Source organism: Schistocerca nitens, chromosome 4, assembly GCF_023898315.1.
Source record: "Schistocerca nitens isolate TAMUIC-IGC-003100 chromosome 4, iqSchNite1.1, whole genome shotgun sequence".
Taxonomy (NCBI): Eukaryota; Metazoa; Arthropoda; class Insecta; order Orthoptera; family Acrididae; genus Schistocerca; species Schistocerca nitens.
Window position 1 is genome coordinate 43,464,751 of NC_064617.1, and position 21,039 is coordinate 43,485,789.

Here is a 21,039-nt window from a genome sequence, read left to right on the forward strand (position 1 = left end):
TTTCAAGCTCTCTGTGGCACCGCTAGCGCAACACTGGCCTATAAAGCACAAAGAGAAACAGTCGTGATATTCTATAAAGTAACGGCGGTTCCGATGTTATCCTACACAATCGAAAGTTTGTTTACCACAACAACAACATGAAAATTGTTGTGGGTTGGCAGAAGAGCCAACACCGGGATACTAGAGGCCGAAAGGCACTCGTTTTAACTCACGCAGGCTGGCGTGAGGTCTGGAACAGGACAGGGAAATCAGAATTTAGAAAATACGGACGTAGCTGGTGGAATACTTAACTTTAATCCATTAATGGTGAACGTCGCTCTTGACGATACATTATTCACAGTATCAACAGTAACTGGTAATGGCGCCTTGCTAGGTCGTAGCAAATGACGTAGCTGAAGGCTATGCTAAACTGTCGTCTCGGCAAATGAGAGCGTATTTTGTCAGTGAACCATCGCTAGCAAAGTCGGATGTACAACTGCGTCAAGTGCTAGGAAGTCTCTCTAGACCTGCCGTGTGGCGGCGCTCGGTCTACAATCACTGATAGTGGCGAGTCCGACGTATACTAACGGACCGCAGCCGATTTAAAAGGCTACCACCTAGCAAGTGCGGTGTCTGGCGGTGACACCACAAAAATAAAATTCAAACAGCAGAGATGGGGTTCCTAAGAAAAACAAAGTGCTGCACAAGAAGATATGATTAAAAACTAAGAATTAGGAGAGAAATATTTCCAGCATGAATGGAAAAGTTAAAGAAATATCGTGAAGATTGGGAGCAAACACCTCATGAGAATTCCAGGTCACAGAATTCCTCATACGATTGTGAACTACAAGCAGAATGGGAGACGTTGGAAGGCTTGGAAAAAGATGGGTATCAGTTTGAAAGGTCGTAACAGGCAACAGTCTCATCCTTTAAAGGATGATGATAGTGTGTGTAGATGGCTTGTGCGATTTCTTTGCTTAAAACAGCTTGAATACGTGCATAAAAATCACTGGTAGGTGCAGCTCCATCATGTGATTGTGCAACAGATAAATTACGGTTGGTAGTTTTTTCTTTATGTGGGCCGACGAAGAATAAGCGACCAAATTTTTACAGGTTCGAAGACTAGGAACGTTTCGTATACGTTACCACATAAATAGCAAGGAATTACTATATTCTCTGTGTTTTCGAAAACCCTTTTGACTCTTCAAACATTAGAACAAAGTACTGGGCTTCTTTCACTTCATGTGAGGCATTCTAGCACATTCCTAAGGTTCTAAGAATTATATTTGGTGTACCGTGAGGTGTTTAGTTTTCCCTTTTAGGTTCACGTTTTTCCTAAGACTCTTTCTTAAAAGTTCCAATGAAAGGAAAAAAAATTTGATTTGCACTATCTTTCTGCTCATTATGAACTCATCCAACAAGTCCCTTGAGAGCTGTGTATCGAAGTAAATCGGCAGTCGCTTCCATCCCCCCCCCCTCCGTTTTCTTGAACGTATCTTTGATCTAGTAGAGCAGCAACCGTTACATTCACTCCAACCTATTACTTGCAAGTTATAGAACACGAGAACGTATAACCCCTGAACTACAATCGCAAACCTTGGGCTTAGAGTAACTGGATGTCAGCATGTTCTGTCATGTACCAGTATAGTTTTACTGTTCATTACAACGGAATCATAATGGATGCAATTCATCGAGTTACAACACAGAGTGAGTTCAGTAGATGACAAAATGCATAGCACTGTTTACGGGATTACCGAAAGGTTGGGATCCCACATGTCTGCTTTGACTCATGATGTTATGAAAATACCGGCAATCTGGGTTTCAAGCATAAATTATATGTCCCCTCAGTGCCACTCATTGCATCCGCGAACAAACTTAACATGCGCAATAATGACTACTAAAAACTCAAATGAACGGGCCAATCACGAGAAGTAGAAATTCTCGGTGGGGACAAAAGACTGTAAGAATAAGAACACCTTTCCAGACCAATATTAACCCAAAAATGAAGCACACGAAATTCTGCACAGTAAGCACAATTCAAATACGCAAAACCAAAACCAGTGGCATTGTAACTTCGCCTGACCTGTATTGCTTGAACGAAACCATCGATACCAGATACCCACATCAACGAAAACCGATACCGCATATTTCACTTGGCCATTATGGCAGAAAGAGAAAGCCCATAGTGACAAAAGCAAACACACTGAAATCGTAAAAACCCGTTACGTAAACCTTCACTTATCATATCTAACACGAAGTCCAAAGTAAAACAAACGAAAACTATCCAGACATAGTACAAAAAAAGATGACCCACCAACAATGGTAAACCGATGTCGACGACACCTATCAACCACTAACAACTGCCAAATACTAACAAGAAAACTCCTTAAACTAATGGAAAGAATCATCCGTTATTTGTCCAAATAGTTGCTGGAAACATATCACAGACAACTTCTCCCACTGCAGGAAGCAATGACATGCTCGTAAGTTTTATATGCATTCCTGAAAATTTTGAAAACGTATTATGCGACGTTTGGTGGGTTTCGAAACTTATGTTCTCCCACCATTCACCCAGGGCTTTCCGAGTTGGATGGATACGAAATCTTAAGTCAGAGGACAGAAGGGAAGCCTCTAATGCGCAGCCACAAATTATCAAAAAAATCAACCATCTATCGAGTCGAAACAGGTAAAACAATAATGAAAAATGACTGTTTTAGATGTTTACTGTAAGAAAAATATTCGCAATGAGCATGCTATTATACAAGTTGTATCAGAGGGACGTTTTAGTAAATGAGAGATATCTAAATATAGGCCATTTTCATTTCACATGCATAACATGTTTACAAGAACATCAACTAAAAAATGAACACTGTCATTTTCTTAAAACTTAACATCAAAGCAAAATAAAATTTACAAGAAATATCAGAGTTCACTTACCATGGCTGTTAACTTGATGGAAAACTCCAAAAACCAATCACGCGTCGCTCCTCTCGAATATGCAATACTACACAAACCTCCTCTCGAAAATGCAATACTACACAAACCTCCTCTCGAAAATGCAATACTACACAAACCTCCTCTCGAAAATGCAATACTACACAAACCTCCTCTCAAAAATGCAATACTACACAAACCTCCTCTCAAAAATGCAATACTACACAAACCTCCTCTCAAAAATCTAATACTACACAAACCTCCTCTCAAAAATGCAATACTACACAAATCTCCTCTCAAAAATGCAATACTACACAAACCTCCTCTCAAAAATCTAATACTACACAAACCTCCTCTCAAAAATCTAATACTACACAAACCTCCTCTCAAAAATGCAATACTACACAAACCTCCTCTCAAAAATGCAATACTACACAAACCTCCTCTCAAAAATGCAATACTACACAAATCTCCTCTCAAAAATGCAATACTACACAAACGTCCTCTCGAAAATGCAATACTACACAAACGTCCTCTCGAAAATGCAATACTACACAAACGTCCTCTCGAAAATGCAATACTACACAAACGTCCTCTCGAAAATGCAATACTACACAAACGTCCTCTCGAAAATGCAATACTACACAAACGTCCTCTCGAAAATGCAATACTACACAAACGTCCTCTCGAAAATGCAATACTACACAAACGTCCTCTCGAAAATGCAATACTACACAAACGTCCTCTCGAAAATGCAATACTACACAAACGTCCTCTCGAAAATGCAATACTACACAAACGTCCTCTCGAAAATGCAATACTACACAAACCTCCTCTCATAAATACCACTACACAGACCCCCTCTCAAAAACGCAATTACACAAACCCCCTCTCAAAAATGCAATTACACAAACCCCCTCTCAAAAATGCAATTACACAAACCCCCTCTCAAAAATGCAATTACACAAACCCCCTCTCAAAAATGCAACTACACAAACCTCCTCTCAAAAATGCAACTACACAAACCTCCTCTCAAAAATGCAACTACACAAACCTCCTCTCAAAAATGCAACTACACAAACCTCCTCTCAAAAATGCAACTACACAAACCTCCTCTCAAAAATGCAACTACACAAACCTCCTCTCAAAAATGCAACCACACAAACCTCCTCTCAAAAATGCAACCACACAAACCTCCTCTCAAAAATGCAACCACACAAACCTCCTCTCAAAAATGCAACCACACAAACCTCCTCTCAAAAATGCAACCACACAAACCTCCTCTCAAAAATGCAACCACACAAACCTCCTCTCAAAAATGCAACCACACAAACCTCCTCTCAAAAATGCAACCACACAAACCTCCTCTCAAAAATGCAACAACACAAACCTCCTCTCAAAAATGCAACAACACAAATCTCCTCTCAAAAATGCAACAACACAAATCTCCTCTCAAAAATGCAACAACACAAATCTCCTCTCAAAAATGCAACAACACAAATCTCCTCTCAAAAATGCAACAACACAAATCTCCTCTCAAAAATGCAACAACACAAATCTCCTCTCAAAAATGCAACAACACAAATCTCCTCTCAAAAATGCAACAACACAAATCTCCTCTCAAAAATGCAACAACACAAATCTCCTCTCAAAAATGCAACAACACAAATCTCCTCTCAAAAATGCAACAACACAAATCTCCTCTCGAAAATGCAACAACACAAATCTCCTCTCGAAAATGCAACAACACAAATCTCCTCTCGAAAACGCAAAACAAACCTCCTCTCAAAAATGCAACTACACAAACCTCCTCTCAAAAATGCAACTACACAAACCTCCTCTCAAAAATGCAACTACACAAACCTCCTCTCAAAAATGCAACTACACAAACCTCCTCTCAAAAATGCAACTACACAAACCTCCTCTCAAAAATGCAACTACACAAACCTCCTCTCAAAAATGCAACTACACAAACCTCCTCTCAAAAATGCCACTGCAGAAATCTCTCTCAAAAATGCAACAACACAAATCTCCTCTCAAAAATGCAACAACACAAATCTCCTCTCAAAAATGCAACAACACAAATCTCCTCTCGAAAATGCAACAACACAAATCTCCTCTCGAAAATGCAACAACACAAATCTCCTCTCGAAAACGCAAAACAAATCTCCTCTCAAAAAAGCAACACAAATCTCCCCAAAAAGCAAAAACACAACTCTCCTCTCCCAAACAACAACACAACTCCTATCGCCAACTCTGTGCAACAACAACACAATGCGGGAACACTTCGTAATTGTCAATGCGAATCAAGTAAGACGAATAACCCTCAGCTGTTCGTATCATCCGTTGCAGTCGTAGGCCGATCACGTGACTCGATAGCAGCGCCTCTTGTGGCACCCAACCAAACGATCGTCTGAGAAATAGGCTGTGTGTCGGTGTTTTGACTGACCGACCGACGTACTTTTATTGTCGGCTTGTCGGGCGCGTACAAGTCGACAACCGACCCAAGAAATTGTGTCGTGTGTAGCGCGATCGTGCCAACCGCATGAGTAAAACTCCTGTTCTGTGACAGCTCTCGGAATTAAATACTGTTGTAATATACATTTCGACGTCCGAGGCGGACGAAACCTTATGGACAGAGTTCTTAGAGAAATGCAAAGACTGTAGATGGTTTCGCGACACGTCGTGCGAGGAGTATAAAAACAGAGATGCAAGAAAAGAGGCATTTATTTCCTTTTTTAACGAATACATAATGGTTTCTCTATGTGCAACTCGACATTAAGTCTGTCGATCTTCCTTATTTCTGTTTTTAGATTTTAATTTCCCTGTAGACCAAAGTGTGCGATCTTTAATTATATTTATTTATTATAATTCTAACGCCGAGCGAGTTCACGCAGTGGTAGCACACTGGACTCGCATTCTGGAGGACGACTGTTCAATCCCGCGTCCGGCCATCCTTTTTTAGGTTTTCCGTGATTTCCCTAAATCGCTCCAGGCAAATTCCGGGATGGTTCCTTTGAAAGGGGGACGGCCGACTTCCTTCCCCGTCCTTCGCTAATCCGATGAGACCGATGACCTCGCTGTTTGGTCTCTTCCCCCCCAAACAACCCAACCCAACAATTCTAACAGTTGCTAAATGTTTCATTTCTTACGTATCGTATTTAATAGATGATGCGCGAAACCGTCATGTGTAGTCTTTCTTATTCAAATATGAAATGAGTATCTGTAATTTCCAGGTCATCTTTTGTACTACATCCGTAAGTAAATTAATAACATGTTCATGAATGTATTTTGCTTTATTTATTTTAATTTATCATGAAATTATTACCTCTGTCAACTATAGATCATGTTGCACGTTTCAGGAATAATTTAAGTTAATAATTGTAGCGGTATGACAGTATGAATCTTAGGTCTGCCGCCAGTGGCGAGAAATCGTAATACAGCTAACAGTCTCTCCTCGGAGTTTAGCACCTCTCTCAGGACTGCATTATTTTTCCTTTAAGAATGTTTCTGTGATGTCCAGCAGCTCCGAAATGTATGATTCACGCCTTCTTAAATCAGGAAAATTATAAGCTCCCAGCCTGAACATGGGTGAATTTCTTCCCTTGCATTAGCCACTTCTTTGCCCACAGGTTTCTCTCTGCTTTTTTTCCCTTCTTACCTTTACAACAGCCAATGCAAACCCCGTTATTATTTATGTGAAAAACCAGGTGGGATCTCGTAGAAGAAAAACGCAATTAACTGAAGATAAAACAAACAACAGGGCGACACTATAATCGCCGAGTTATAGTCGGTTCGGACGTGTGTAGGCTGCGACCAATTTGGTCATTCTGTCATCCGATAAATTGGTGTGTGTGTGTAGGAGCCTTTTATACGCTAATATTGTTCATTTAGATCCTAAACCGATGACAAATCCGTATGTCCTGCTTCCCGACGCTGAGCTGCCTCTGTTTGCTTTGCCTGGTCTTCGATAGCCAGCGCAGCTGGATAAATGTTTTCGTTCTGGCGCTAATTTTAATTACTTCCGGATGAAAAGCAAAGAATCGTTCCCAAAATATGGCGCACAGGGTCTTAGTAACACCAATTTCCGTGTACAAATTGTGGCTCCATAGATCTGGACAAAAGTTAATTCCAATTTCGTAGCTGGGGGGTGGAGGTTAGAGTTTAACGTGCTGTCGACAGCGAGGCCATTAGAGAAGGAGCACAAGTTCGGACTATGGAAGGGTGGACTACGAAGTCGACCGTGCCCTTTCACAGGAACCATCCCGACATTTTCAGTACGCAATTTAGGGAAATCACGGAAATCCCATACCTAAATGGCCGGACGCAGGTTTGCACTGTAAACCTCCCGAATGCGAGTCCAGTGTGCTAACCACTGCGTTACCTCACTCGATAATTTCATAGTAGTTTGAAGGAACGATTCTGAGGTTACAAGCAGACCTCCGAGAGAAATCGTGGTCAGCCACCCAACCGAACTTTCCTCAAGCGTTGCCAGTAACTCCGCAGCGTGTGTCGCCAGTGATCTGTCGTAATGTTGCTTCGGTATACTACATACCTGGCAAGATATAGTACTGAAATCCTTCAACACTGAAGTCAGAAGCCTGTTATGAGACATCGGAATCTGCTACTGCGAAATCTAGATTTTCGAGCTCTTTCTCTCATTCAGTTACTATCAGTGTTTCACTGTCAGTAAAGGACCCTACCCTACACATGCGCCAGTTTACCGACCGACAGATAAATTGTGCGTGTGTAGCTTGTTGACCGACCGACCGACTAACTGTACGTCTGTAGGCTTGTTGGTCTAAAGAGCGATTTTTCTTTGCGGTGGGTAGGTTAGGTAAGACTAGCAGACAGCCACACCCGCCTCCCCGCGACCCCATTCGCCGTTACATTGTGTAGTCTGTCGTGCAAGCCGCCCGACAACAGTTCCTCTTCAGTCACTAAGCGCGGAGTTCAGTGTACTCCGAATGTGGCTAACATGGCAGTGTGCGAGGCAGACGAAATTTTTATGACAGAGTTTCTGGAAAGTTTTAGAGTCTTCAGATGTCTGTGGGACGTGCCGTGCGAGCAGTATAGCAATAGAGGGGTAAGAAATGAAGTGCTTCTTTCATTTTTAACGAATCTGTATTAGTTTCATGTGGCAAACAGAGAAAATAAAACATACACACTTTTGTGAATATTGGTTAGTCGTCTGACTGTTTCTCGGTTTTATTTCCAATACTCACCGGAAATGAAGTCAGATAACGTTAAATAGAGACAGATTGGATTTTTATTTCGTTTGAAATACGTATCTATAGTAAGAACTAAAAACCGAATTATAGACAGTACACAGACTTTTATTCATGAAATCCACTTGGTTTATTATTAGAAGTGTTACAAAAATCCAACCTATCGTCGCCTGTTCTGCTATGAAGAGAAAAGTGAACGACTTTTCTTTTCTAACAACTGTTAAGTGCTTCACTTCTTATGAATATGTTGCTGAATTTATTACATAATATGCGCCGCCGCCATTTGCAGTCGTCCGAATCTGAAAGGAGTTTATTGAAATTACAGGGGATATTATTACTACATACGAACATAAGTTTACATAAATATAATTTTAGTTTCGCTTCTGCTTTACCACGAATATTTCCTCAAGCAACTAAGAATCACCCTGCAGATATCAAGAATCATTTTAGATTATAATTTTGGGGATTAACTGCGCTGAATATGAGGTCCTCGTAAATTCTGCCAGTGGCTAGAAATCGTATGTGGCTATCGTTTGACGACGTTCAGGAGCTCCGAAAAGCATTTTTCATCCATTCTTAAATAATTCCGGAAATCTTCGGGTCTCTGCTCCGTAAGTAACAAAGCGTAGGTTCATTTGGTCCATTGCATTAGCCATTTCTTTACCTACAGCTTTATCACGGCTTTTTCTGGCCTTGTTAGTTCGAACAGCCAAGCCAAATCCCAATTCTTTTCCTGTGGAATACTAACAAGGGAACCTCCTCATCGCACCCCCCCTCAGATTTAGTTATAAGTTGGCTCAGTGGATAGACCTTGAAAAACTGAACACAGATCAATGGAGAAAACAGGAAGAAGTTGTGTGGAACTAGGAAAAAAATAGGCATAATATATAAACTTAGTCCATGTGTAACATAGGCAGCATCACGGATAGTGTGAGCTCAGGAGCGCCGTGGTCTCGTGGTTAGCGTGAGCAGCTGCGAAACGACACGGCCTTGGTTGAAGACTTGCCTAGAGTGAAAATTTTAATTTTTTATTTTCAGTTCAGGCACTCACACAAAATCAACTTCGATCTACAAAATTCCAGGACATGTTCAGATTTGCTTGGACATATGCAGGATTTGACTGTCTACACACGGAAAAATTTGAAAACGTTGAAAACATATGTTTTGACAGAGCACAGGGAAAATTGAGCGACTGTGAAACTGTTGCATTCATTTGTTGCAGTTTGTGACAAACTCTGTTTTCATCACTTTTTTTGGGAGTGATTATCACATCCACAAGAAACCCTAAATCGGGCAAGGTAGAAGAATCTTTTTACCCATTCGCCAAGTGTACAGTTAGGTGGGTCGACAACATATTCCTGTCATGTGACGCACATGCCGTCACCAGTGTCGTATAGAATACATCAGACGTGTTTTCCTGTGGAGGAATCGGTTGACCTATGACCTTGCGATCAAATGTTTACGGTTCCCATTGGAGGGGCACACTAAACTTATTGCAGTGAACAGAAACGTCAATGAACGAACGGACAGATCATAACTTTGCGAAAATAAAGTAAAATTTTCCCTCGAGGGAAGACTTGAGCCAAGAACCTTTTGTGCCGCAGCAATATTTTGCTTATTTTTTTCATAGTTCCATACAACTTCTTCCTGTTTCTCGAGTGATCTGTGATCTGTGATCTGTGTTCAGTGTTTCAAGGCCTATCCACTGTGCCAACTTATAACTAAATCTGAGGGGGGTGCGATGGGGAGGTTCCCTTGTAAGCGGTATCGCGTAGAACAGAACGTCATAACCAGCTCTAGGAGCAGGGCGGCGCTGAAATCATGAAGTCGGTCGGGACGTGCGTTGTGTAGACTGTTACGAAATTTGTCGGTCGGTCAATAAACTGTGTGTAGTAGAGCAGTTGATTTTCGGGCTGGCTAGTTTTGCATGACGGAGTAATCGAGCACAGCCTGCCCGAACCAGTCAACAGTGGCCGAGCGTAGAGGCCATGGACAAGTCATATGTAATGTTACTCCAAAAACGTTAAACGTACCTTCATCCCTGCGCAACTACATCCACCACAGGCTTCTCATTCGTGGTGTATTTGTAATCATGCAGAGTGAGGAAGTATTTGCAGTAACAAGTAAAACTGAAACCAATGCGTAAACGTAGAGGAAACGGGAGAGTCCAAAAAGAGAAGTAAGGAATAAATATTTGTTGTAAACTAAAGAAATTCTACAGCATATGTGTCACGCGTAAGCTGACCAACGTTTGTTTTTCCAGTCGCGAACAACTCATTTAAAGAAATACAGTTGTATGAAATTCCACACTGACATCTCCTTCAGCAATGTAGGTTGTAATAAAACAACGAAGTTTGTTGCAATGTGTGCTAAAGAGGTGACACGTTTTAGAGGTGAGAGGTGTTTCTGATGACAGTTCCAAAGAAATAGGCTAAGAATTAATTCATCTAGTTGCAAATTATCGAGAACTCAGCGTTTAAGATGTTACGTCAAGCAGGAGCAGGGCGGCGCTGAAATCATGAAGTCGGTCGGGACGTGCGTTGTGTAGACTGTTACGAAATTTGTCGGTCGGTCAATGTTAACATTTTAACTCAGTAAGACAAGTAAGGCAGCTTGACTGACGGCACGTGTGCATGTCAAAGAAGAGGCTTATTGCAGTGTGAAACCGTATAAGATCTTCTGTTATTAAGTTATTAATAAAAAATTGTCTACGACAGTTGATATGCGTGGACTGATTGGTATAAAACAGGGCCGGCCATAAATTCTGCATGCGTGCGGTGCTGCTGCACATGTGCAACTTTAGGGTCACAGCGTGCGCGCCGCAGCCGTCAGCGTTCATGTAGTGCATGTTTCTACGCACAGATGTCGCTTTATCCACTTGCTGGGATACTCTGTACCGGCGCATTCTAGTGCTCATTCCACAGCTAGCAGGCCAACCATGGGAAGGTATTTCGCGTATTAAACATTTAAAATACTGTCACAATCTACTCATTGAGACGTCTACTTTTATGTTAACATTTTAACTCAGTAAGACAAGTAAGGCAGCTTGACTGACGGCACGTAAATACGCGTAATGGTTTTGATCTAGTATTTAAGAAAGAGAGTACTTAGAGACTTCCAAAGAACCTTATTCATGATTTAAAATAACATTAAACTAATGTAAGGTTACCTATAACTAATTCTCGGTGCCCTCAGCTACACCCACATAATTTGTTTCACTGACCTCTGAACAGAATGATAACCGCAGACCTCTCGATGATCACCTGTTATTTCAATACCATTATTGCTATATCTTTCATCAGTTACGTCTGAAATCTGCATAATAACCGACAATTAGATGAATGTTATGTTTTATCGACTTCAGCTGAGCGTAGCCCTTCACACATTAAAAAAAAAGCTAAATGTAAGTATACATTGGAACAATCACTTTAATGACCAACTTTTCTGATAATAATGTAACATGGAGCAGAATGAGGCAATGATGCACAGTTAGTAAACAATTTTTAATTATGAAAGGAATAAATCCTAACACGTTTATCACTGGTCATGAGAAATAACAGAGTTGATGTCTCATCCATTTTCTTAAGCACATTTAATTTTGCTTGCCGTTCTTCACTGTTGAGTACACTACACTCGTCTTTGTGATATGTATTGTAGTGTCTTTCAATTGAAAACTCACACTAGCCGCTTATTATTCGGCAGCACAGCATACACTGAGTTTTTACCAACGGCTACAAAAAAGAATTGCAGTTCCCAGTCATTTTTAAACGACTGAGGACATAGATCTCCCGTCATTTGATTTTTCACAGTATTTGCCATTTCTCAGTACTTCTGTTAAGGTTAAGGTTACCAGGGGTAAACGAGACTGGGTATGTTGCGCTCTTGCTTGTACCACATAAACAGGGAAGTGGAGCCCCCTCCGTTCATTTAGGACACATGTCTAATAACAGATGTCGCTGTCGCACACGTGCGCACATGTGCAGCACTTCTGCAAGTCTGCACACTGTGCAGCATTTGGCCGGCCCTTGTATAAAAGGTGCATTATTTGACACAGCACATTACATAAGCACAGATTGGTCTCTTGTGAATAACGTTCTATTTATAACCGAATTCCCGGACATTAAGCTGACAGGAGTAAGTACAGGGTGTATAAGAGGACAAGAAAAATAATTCCCGGATTTCTCGGTTAAAATTACGCTTTTTCCTGGGTGAAAATACACTTTCTCCTTGTTAAGTGACAGGGTACTTTTCCTCGAAACTGTAAAATTTATCAAACCTTTGAATGGTTATGGTTTTATACATCAGTGTAGTACTTCTCGGCCCTTTAGAAAACCACATTGAGTAAAAAAAAAAATTGGAAATGTGTACGCTGCATATTTTCGTATTACGAAAGTGTAAATTTAAATTCCACCAAACGCCGCATGTCACTTTCCGAAGCATTGAAATCAAGATTGCAATGCGCTTTTGTAGCCAGTCATAGCTCATGTCACATGATCTCGCCAGCCGATGACATCGAATATTCGAGCATAGGACACGTGATAGCAATACCACATTTCAGTAGCGCGTGCACACAGATAGGAAACGTTAATGGTTTAAATTAATATACATATTGTTACTACAAGAAAAGCAGAGTTTTCACATATAATCTTGGTCTCTAAGATTAATAAGCTGCAAGAGAAGCTAAGCTTTCACATATCGTGTTGATCTTTTTTGCACACGTTACACTTAGACACATCCCTCAAATGTGCCAGTAATATTTTTAACAAGGACATGATTGATCTTCTGAGCTCGAAATTTTTCTAAATGTTCGTACCAGACTTGATTTTTAAATGAGTCAAACACTCTGTGATTTAAGGAATTGCTTGTAAATTCTCGCACGTAGTTCATCTTACATAAAAGAAAATTTACTTTGAAAGTAATGCTTTTCAAACAACCATTCGCAATATTTTCTCGCGACTTGTTACAAATAGGTTAGTCTCAGTAGTTGACAGAGAGAGCCAGATAACAGGCGTCACCGTGCTTGCCCAGCCACTAGGATTCTGGAAGCTCGTATGTTCGTAGGTGTAAGACATTAAAAGATCTTACATTGTCATAAAAGAAAGAAGACATCAGAGGATACGCAAAGAGCATCGGAATTTCGTGAACCACACTAAAACGCGTAATTCGGCTTGAAGTGCACATTCGTATGTCCAGATTCGAATGTAAATATTCTTGGAGTAAAAGTAATGTATTATTTCATCTTTGGTTCTTCATTATAACATAATTTCATACGTGCTAGAAGGTGAAAACATGCACTTTTGAAATGCAGCAAACAGTTGAAACCAGCCAGTAGTGTGGAATTAAACAGTTCGTTTCAAATAAATTGACTGCCTCAGCAGAAAAGATTAATAAAAGCCAAATCTCCTTAGCAAAACGACAAAAATAACTTCATTGTTCTGTAAGGCTATTGATGCTTGACTGTCAGAAAGGTGGAAATAAAATAAAATCTGAAACTAATAACATTTTAGCCTTCCGTACTCATGTCAATGTATTTTAATTCACTTGATAGCTCCCAACCACAGAAATCCATTTTGTTTTCACTTGACGTGAGAGCAATAAACGAAGAGAAAACAGCAAAATCAATGAACGTAAACGTCGGTCATATGAAGATTATCATCTTTCCCACTATAACTGTGACTATGTGCATCAGAAAAAAAATTCCAATCAATATTGGATGGGATAATTTGTAACCGGGAGAACAAGAACTCTTCAGAAGATTTGCATTCTTTATTGCCTATAGCTAATAACTCGCTTTTTTTGTGAGATAAAATTAAAAATAGGATACATGGAACCAGTAGAAGAGACAAGCAAGACAGTACACATTTCTTCAGTCCTTAAACGTAGCATTTGTTCTCTCTAACTTTGTTTCCTTTCTGGGAAAGAATCTTACTTCAAAGATCGTCAAATGTTTTGCTACATGAAAAAAGAAATTCTTTGTCTAATACTGAAAAAGCTGTTAATACAAACAGTACCCAAGACTTGTGTGATTTCTCAATCTGATTACGCGTTTTTGTCACTACCTGCTAGATAAAACAAAATAGGCCTGTCTAATATTGTAGCTATTGTAACAAACACCAAATAAACGAGACAGTTTTGGCACAAATGGTCATTTTTATATCACGAGAAAATATAATTCACGAAGTACCAATATCAAATGCTTATCAGGCTTACTACAAGCAAAAAGCTTTATGTTCGGAAGTAGTTTCACATTTCATAAATACGCTCCAGCTTCCCAAGCATGAGATCGAAAGTAGTTGTACGAAATTTTTATATAAAATTGGAATCGTCGCTGCTCGGGAGTAGCCGAGCGGTCTATGGGCGCTGCAGTCACGGACTGTGCGGCTGGTCACGGCGGAGGTTAGAAACCTCCCTCAAGTGTGTTTGTGTGTTTGTGTGTTTGTGTGTTTGTGTGTTTGTGTGTTTGTGTGTTTGTGTGTTTGTGTGTTTGTGTGTTTGTGTGTTTGTGTGTTTGTGTGTTTGTGTGTTTGTGTGTTTGTGTGTTTGTGTGTTTGTGTGTTTGTGTGTTTGTGTGTTTGTGTGTTTGTGTGTTTGTGTGTTTGTGTGTTTGTGTGTTTGTGTGTTTGTGTGTTTGTGTGTTTGTGTGTTTGTGTGTTTGTGTGTTTGTGTGTTTGTGTGTTTGTGTGTTTGTGTGTTTGTGTGTTTGTGTGTTTGTGTGTTTGTGTGTTTGTGTGTTTGTGTGTTTGTGTGTTTGTGTGTTTGTGTGTTTGTGTGTTTGTGTGTTTGTGTGTTTGTGTGTTTGTGTGTTTGTGTGTTTGTGTGTTTGTGTGTTTGTGTGTTTGTGTGTTTGTGTGTTTGTGTGTTTGTGTGTTTGTGTGTTTGTGTGTTTGTGTGTTTGTGTGTTTGTGTGTTTGTGTGTTTGTGTGTTTGTGTGTGTTTGTGTGTGTTTGTGTGTGTTTGTGTGTGTTTGTGTGTGTTTGTGTGTGTTTGTGTGTGTTTGTGTGTGTTTGTGTGTGTTTGTGTGTGTTTGTGTGTGTTTGTGTGTGTTTGTGTGTGTTTGTGTGTGTTTGTGTGTGTTTGTGTGTGTTTGTGTGTGTTTGTGTGTGTTTGTGTGTGTTTGTGTGTGTTTGTGTGTGTTTGTGTGTGTTTGTGTGTGTTTGTGTGTGTTTGTGTGTGTTTGTGTGTGTTTGTGTGTGTTTGTGTGTGTTTGTGTGTGTTTGTGTGTGTTTGTGTGTGTTTGTGTGTGTTTGTGTGTGTTTGTGTGTGTTTGTGTGTGTTTGTGTGTGTTTGTGTGTGTTTGTGTGTGTTTGTGTGTGTGTTTGTGTGTGTTTGTGTGTGTGTTTGTGTGTGTGTTTGTGTGTGTGTTTGTGTGTGTGTTTGTGTGTGTGTTTGTGTGTGTGTTTGTGTGTGTGTTTGTGTGTGTGTTTGTGTGTGTGTTTGTGTGTGTGTTTGTGTGTGTGTTTGTGTGTGTGTTTGTGTGTGTGTTTGTGTGTGTGTTTGTGTGTGTGTTTGTGTGTGTGTTTGTGTGTGTGTTTGTGTGTGTGTTTGTGTGTGTGTTTGTGTGTGTGTTTGTGTGTGTGTTTGTGTGTGTGTTTGTGTGTGTGTTTGTGTGTGTGTTTGTGTGTGTGTTTGTGTGTGTGTTTGTGTGTGTGTTTGTGTGTGTGTTTGTGTGTGTGTTTGTGTGTGTGTTTGTGTGTGTGTTTGTGTGTGTGTTTGTGTGTGTGTTTGTGTGTGTGTTTGTGTGTGTGTTTGTGTGTGTGTTTGTGTGTGTGTTTGTGTGTGTGTTTGTGTGTGTGTTTGTGTGTGTGTTTGTGTGTGTGTTTGTGTGTGTGTTTGTGTGTGTGTTTGTGTGTGTGTTTGTGTGTGTGTTTGTGTGTGTGTTTGTGTGTGTGTTTGTGTGTGTGTTTGTGTGTGTGTTTGTGTGTGTGTTTGTGTGTGTGTTTGTGTGTGTGTTTGTGTGTGTGTTTGTGTGTGTGTTTGTGTGTGTGTTTGTGTGTGTGTTTGTGTGTGTGTTTGTGTGTGTGTTTGTGTGTGTGTTTGTGTGTGTGTTTGTGTGTGTGTTTGTGTGTGTGTTTGTGTGTGTGTTTGTGTGTGTGTTTGTGTGTGTGTTTGTGTGTGTGTTTGTGTGTGTGTTTGTGTGTGTGTTTGTGTGTGTGTTTGTGTGTGTGTTTGTGTGTGTGTTTGTGTGTGTGTTTGTGTGTGTGTTTGTGTGTGTGTTTGTGTGTGTGTTTGTGTGTGTGTTTGTGTGTGTGTTTGTGTGTGTGTTTGTGTGTGTGTTTGTGTGTGTGTTTGTGTGTGTGTTTGTGTGTGTGTTTGTGTGTGTGTTTGTGTGTGTGTTTGTGTGTGTGTTTGTGTGTGTGTTTGTGTGTGTTTTTGTGTGTGTGTGTGTGTGTTTTTGTTTGTGTGTGTGTGTGTGTTTTTGTTTGTGTGTGTGTGTGTGTTTGTTTGTGTGTGTGTGTGTGTTTGTTTGTGTGTGTGTGTTGGTTTGTGTGTTGGTTTGTGTGTGTGTGTTTGTTTGTTTGTGTGAGCGATGTTTCTACGGCTGCCGCCCACACTCGTATCCCAATCTCCATCGTTCACGGTCTATCAAGTCTCCTTCATTAAGACTTCTCGCCGCCATTGCTTCGTTGACGTCGTCTCTCCAACATCTCGCAGGTCTACCGTGCCTTCTTCTTTGATGTGGAGTCCATTATCATACCCATTTTGGCCATCTTGTGTCTGGAATACGCTGTAAGTGACCATACCAGAGTAGGCGCTTCCTTTCTATGTAGCCTAGGATTGTGCTTTTGACATTCATAACCTCTCTGATCGTATCATTTATAATATGGTCAAGTCTGGAGTATCCACAACTTCGTCTCCAGAAATCCATCTCGACAGCCATCAGGCGATCTTTCTGCCTCTGAGTTAGTTCCCACAACTCTGCACCATGTGTTGTGATACTTTCAATAACTGTGCAAGCGTACAATGATCTCTTCTCCTCGAAAGCTAACAAGCTGATTACTCTAGTCAACAATACGCAGTTCTAGGTGATACAATGTGTGAACTGTTACTCGGAGATATATAGTTTGTGGGGCCTTGAACTATTTTATACCCAGTACCGACTGTAGGGATGAATAAACTTATCGTTGAGGTATGAGTTTGTGGCAATATTGCACTCAACGTGGATTGTGCTGACTGGTAGTATATCTACAGCTTCATCTGATGCATAAAATTTCCTGGCGTCCCTCACCATAACACGATCATTTGCAAAACCTATCAGTGGAGCTATTGAATCTCGGTCTAAAGTCGATCGTAGCACTCTCTGCCCGTATTTGATTTAAGGATATTAATGTTTGCCCGCAGTCAATACCTTTTCCTTACTGTTTTAAGACTTCGTTTAAATCATCAATATCGTAGGCACCAAGTTGTATTTGTAGAATCTCCTTCCGACCGTCAATTTCCAGATGCTCTTCATGATATTTGGAATGCTGTTATACGCCTCCAGACCAATCAGCTATACTCCAGCCCCCTGCACTTAAATAGGCGGAAAGTAATTTGCACGTAATGCTGATACTCGCTCTTTTAAAGTCAGTGTATGACATTGCATCTAAACCTCAAATGATGGGCGTGCGTTCAGTTATGGCTCTTTCATATGTGTGGATGTTCGCACACCGGCTCTGACAAGGAGAGGAGAAAGCGCGCATTCGACTTCTCACCGCTCGGTCAAAATATAGCGCGCATTCCAGAAGTTCGCTGATGCAGGCGAAGGCTAATTTGCCATGGCTGTGATGAACATAATGCGGAGATGCCCGCACAGGTATGTTTTAAAGTCCTGACATCGCCGTAAATTGTGGAAAACACGACTTTTGCTGGTGAAGTAGCGTTGTGAATCTTCAGGCGGTTGTAAACCCCCAAATGAATCGAAATATTGTACTGTATTTGCACTTTTCTTAACATTCGCCTCCCAATGGATCCCTGGACCCCCAGGGGGGGACTCATTAGTCCGCCACATAGTCTTCGGTAATGTATCCCGCATAAAGACGCAACGGAATCCAGGAATGTGAAGTTTCTCTTTAACAATATTAATGATACCTTTATTCGTGAGCGCTCGATCAGGTAGGATAACTAACGAACTTTTTTTATTTATGAAGATCCCTAGTCATTTTCTGTATGGTTTCAAGTAGACCCTTTCCGGTAGCTGCTGCTTCCGTGGCCCGATTATGTCTTCTGGCTTCCTCTAGATGCGCCTGTGCATTCTGTGCGTTTTTGACGTTTTGGCCACAGCTGCAGCTCCACCTGTAAGTGAACCTACAGCCGCCAGAGCTGCAAAGGTCTGGAACGAGGAACGGAAGAATTCCACCTGATGTGTTTGGTAGTGGTAGGACTCTAGGTGGTTTAATTGCAGTCGTCTTCTTCTTCCTCCTCCTCCTCCTCCTCCTCCTCCTCCTCCTCCTCCTCCTCCTCCTCCTCTTCGCTTTCCCCTTCCCCTCGCCCCCCCCCTTTCAACACACGTTTAGCTGCACACATCGAAGTGAGAAGGCAGTTTTTCAAAGTGCCTGGTTCCTTCTTCTTCGCCCCAAAAGCTGTTCGCGCTGCATTCATATTTCGTTTGCAAATCATCACCTGCATGTCCAACTTAATTTTTCCATGCATAGTTTTATCAACTACGAATGCATCAACGTGGTGACCTATTCCGAGATCCTTCCTTCGCCTTATTTGCTTAGCTCTATCGGCTAATATTCGGTCGGCAACGTGGCGTGCTGGGAGATCTTTATTTGCAGCGAATGCGAGGTCGTGTTCAAGGCAGACTTCGTCTAGTAGGTTAACACCGCTACCACCGCGTGCCAGGCGTTTCTGAAGCTTTGTCTCAGGCCCACAGAAGTTGTTTCCCGGAATGTGCAATTCAAAAGGCAATTTTTCAAAAATACCACCTCCACCTCTTATTATGGTGTGCTGCCTATCATGTATGGTACACTACCGAGGAGACAGAGGTCTACGCTCCCTGTTATACAGTAACTCGTCAGCGTCAATCGAACTGTTTTCTGATGATGGAAATCCTAACCATTTAACTAGCGCTCTATTCCCGCGACGTCTTATCACGCGTTCGATGAGAAATACATTTGCTTCAGAACTCTTCTGCAATTCTTCTGTGTAAAAGCATCCAGCCATTTCTTCACCCTTGCCATCCTTTAAGATATATGTCCTAGGGTTCGTTCTGTGCACTTTGGATACTGTGAATATCTCCGCTCACCAGTTTGGTAAGTACGATTTCTCGAACGCTGTCTTGTATTTTGAAATATGTACTAAGTCGCCTACATTGAACCTCTTTTTGCGCGGGTCCAGCATTTAATGTGGAAATATACTATGTCTATGAGTGAATTATAGCGAACATCGGTCGGTCTCATTTTTATTGTACTATGTTTGGTTCTATTATACCGCGCAATTATTTGTGGGATGATATCTAGCCACTTGTAAGAACCGCGAAGATTAAAACGTATTCACATTTGAGCTTTAACCATTCTGTTCAAACTGTCCACGAAGCTAGCTTTCAGGTGGGTAAACGTCGAGTAGTCGTGTATCCCGTACCGCTCCATCAGTCTTGAAATTTTCATTGTAAAACTCACCACCATGATCGGTTTCAAGATTGTCTGGGCATCGATTCGATCCTGTCTGCAGCAAACGCTCAAACACTACAGCAACATCTCTACCGGTTTTAGTTTTGACAGGTAATGCCCATGCGAATTTAGAGTATGTATCAATAACCATTAAAATGTATATGAATCCATTATTCTAAAAGATTGGCCTGCCACAAGTCATCCAGCCGCTTAATCATAACATGCCTCCGAGGATATGTTTCGCGTGGTGGCTTGTGCAATTCTCGAACTACCGTCTCCATACTTATTAAATGATACCTCTCTCTCAAAGCTCAGAGATTATCGAAACAACCTCATTCGAATGAGCTGTACTGCCTGCAGCAGCCGAATCCATCAACAGTCGAAGTCTATTAGTTCATCCGGCTCATCGTAATATATATACTGTGGGAGTTGATTGCTCACGCCTTTATGCTGAAAGTCTACACCCTCACCAATGCTTTTAGGATGCTCATTCAGTAAAGGTTGTATAATGGCTCTGTATTTAGAGTTTTGCAGGTTTCTCAGTGTTCTGTCAGGAATTTTATACAGCTCAGTCAATTGCAGTATTTCACCACACACTTTGCGATTATTAGTAGAGTATTTTAAGTTTTTTGAGGGCCTTAGGAAGATAAGGTTCATTAAGCCAGGTGTTCTTTTAAACTCTGTATCCCCGATGCGTGTCGTGCTATCGTATAAACTTACAGTTTGAGCCTAGCATGTACGGTCTCTCCCCACTGACACCAAATGTTCTATCTTACCCGCCCAATACTGGTTGGTGAATTCTGCGATTGAATCATTATCACGCGAAGCCATCTTACTGATAGATTCGGTAACAGGTTTAAAAGTTTCTCTTAATGTTTGCTCGCAACCCATATGCCCCATCCTCAGCAAACGTAATTTCTCTGGAACTGCTTTGCGTGGCTGAATGACTTTATGCTTTGTCGACATCTCGGAGCATACTAATCAGAGCTGTGCATATCACGTGGTTTTATATATGCTTTGTCATTCTTCTTCTTCCCTACACCACCTCCTTCAATAACAACCACCTCAGCTTCTATCTTCTCTCCAATTGCGCTAAATCTATTCTCTAGCCAATTTTTGTTAAGTGCAAGAAGTTTGAGTGTCCTTTAATTCCCTTACAAGCTTACCGAGTCTTGCCTCAAGAATCTTAAATTTCATATCAGTATACACGTGAACATTATATGCACACCTAACCTCTCAGATTGAGCATCCGCCAAGCGTGTGAATTTGTCCATGGTGTAGTGTCTACTGACGCACTCAGCTATTTT

The 21,039-nt window shown here is 41.1% G+C and overlaps 1 protein-coding gene across 1 annotated transcript in view; it reads right to left on the bottom strand.

The window, feature by feature from the left end:
- Nucleotides 1-1,901: 1,901 nt before the first annotated feature.
- LOC126251456 (uncharacterized protein CG45076-like) overlaps nt 1,902-21,039 on the bottom strand; it is a 75,057-nt gene continuing 55,919 nt past the window's right edge. The window contains exon 3 of the mRNA XM_049951886.1: nt 1,902-1,937. Within this exon, the coding sequence (XP_049807843.1) occupies nt 1,902-1,937 (36 nt within the window). The remainder of the gene's footprint in view (nt 1,938-21,039) is intronic.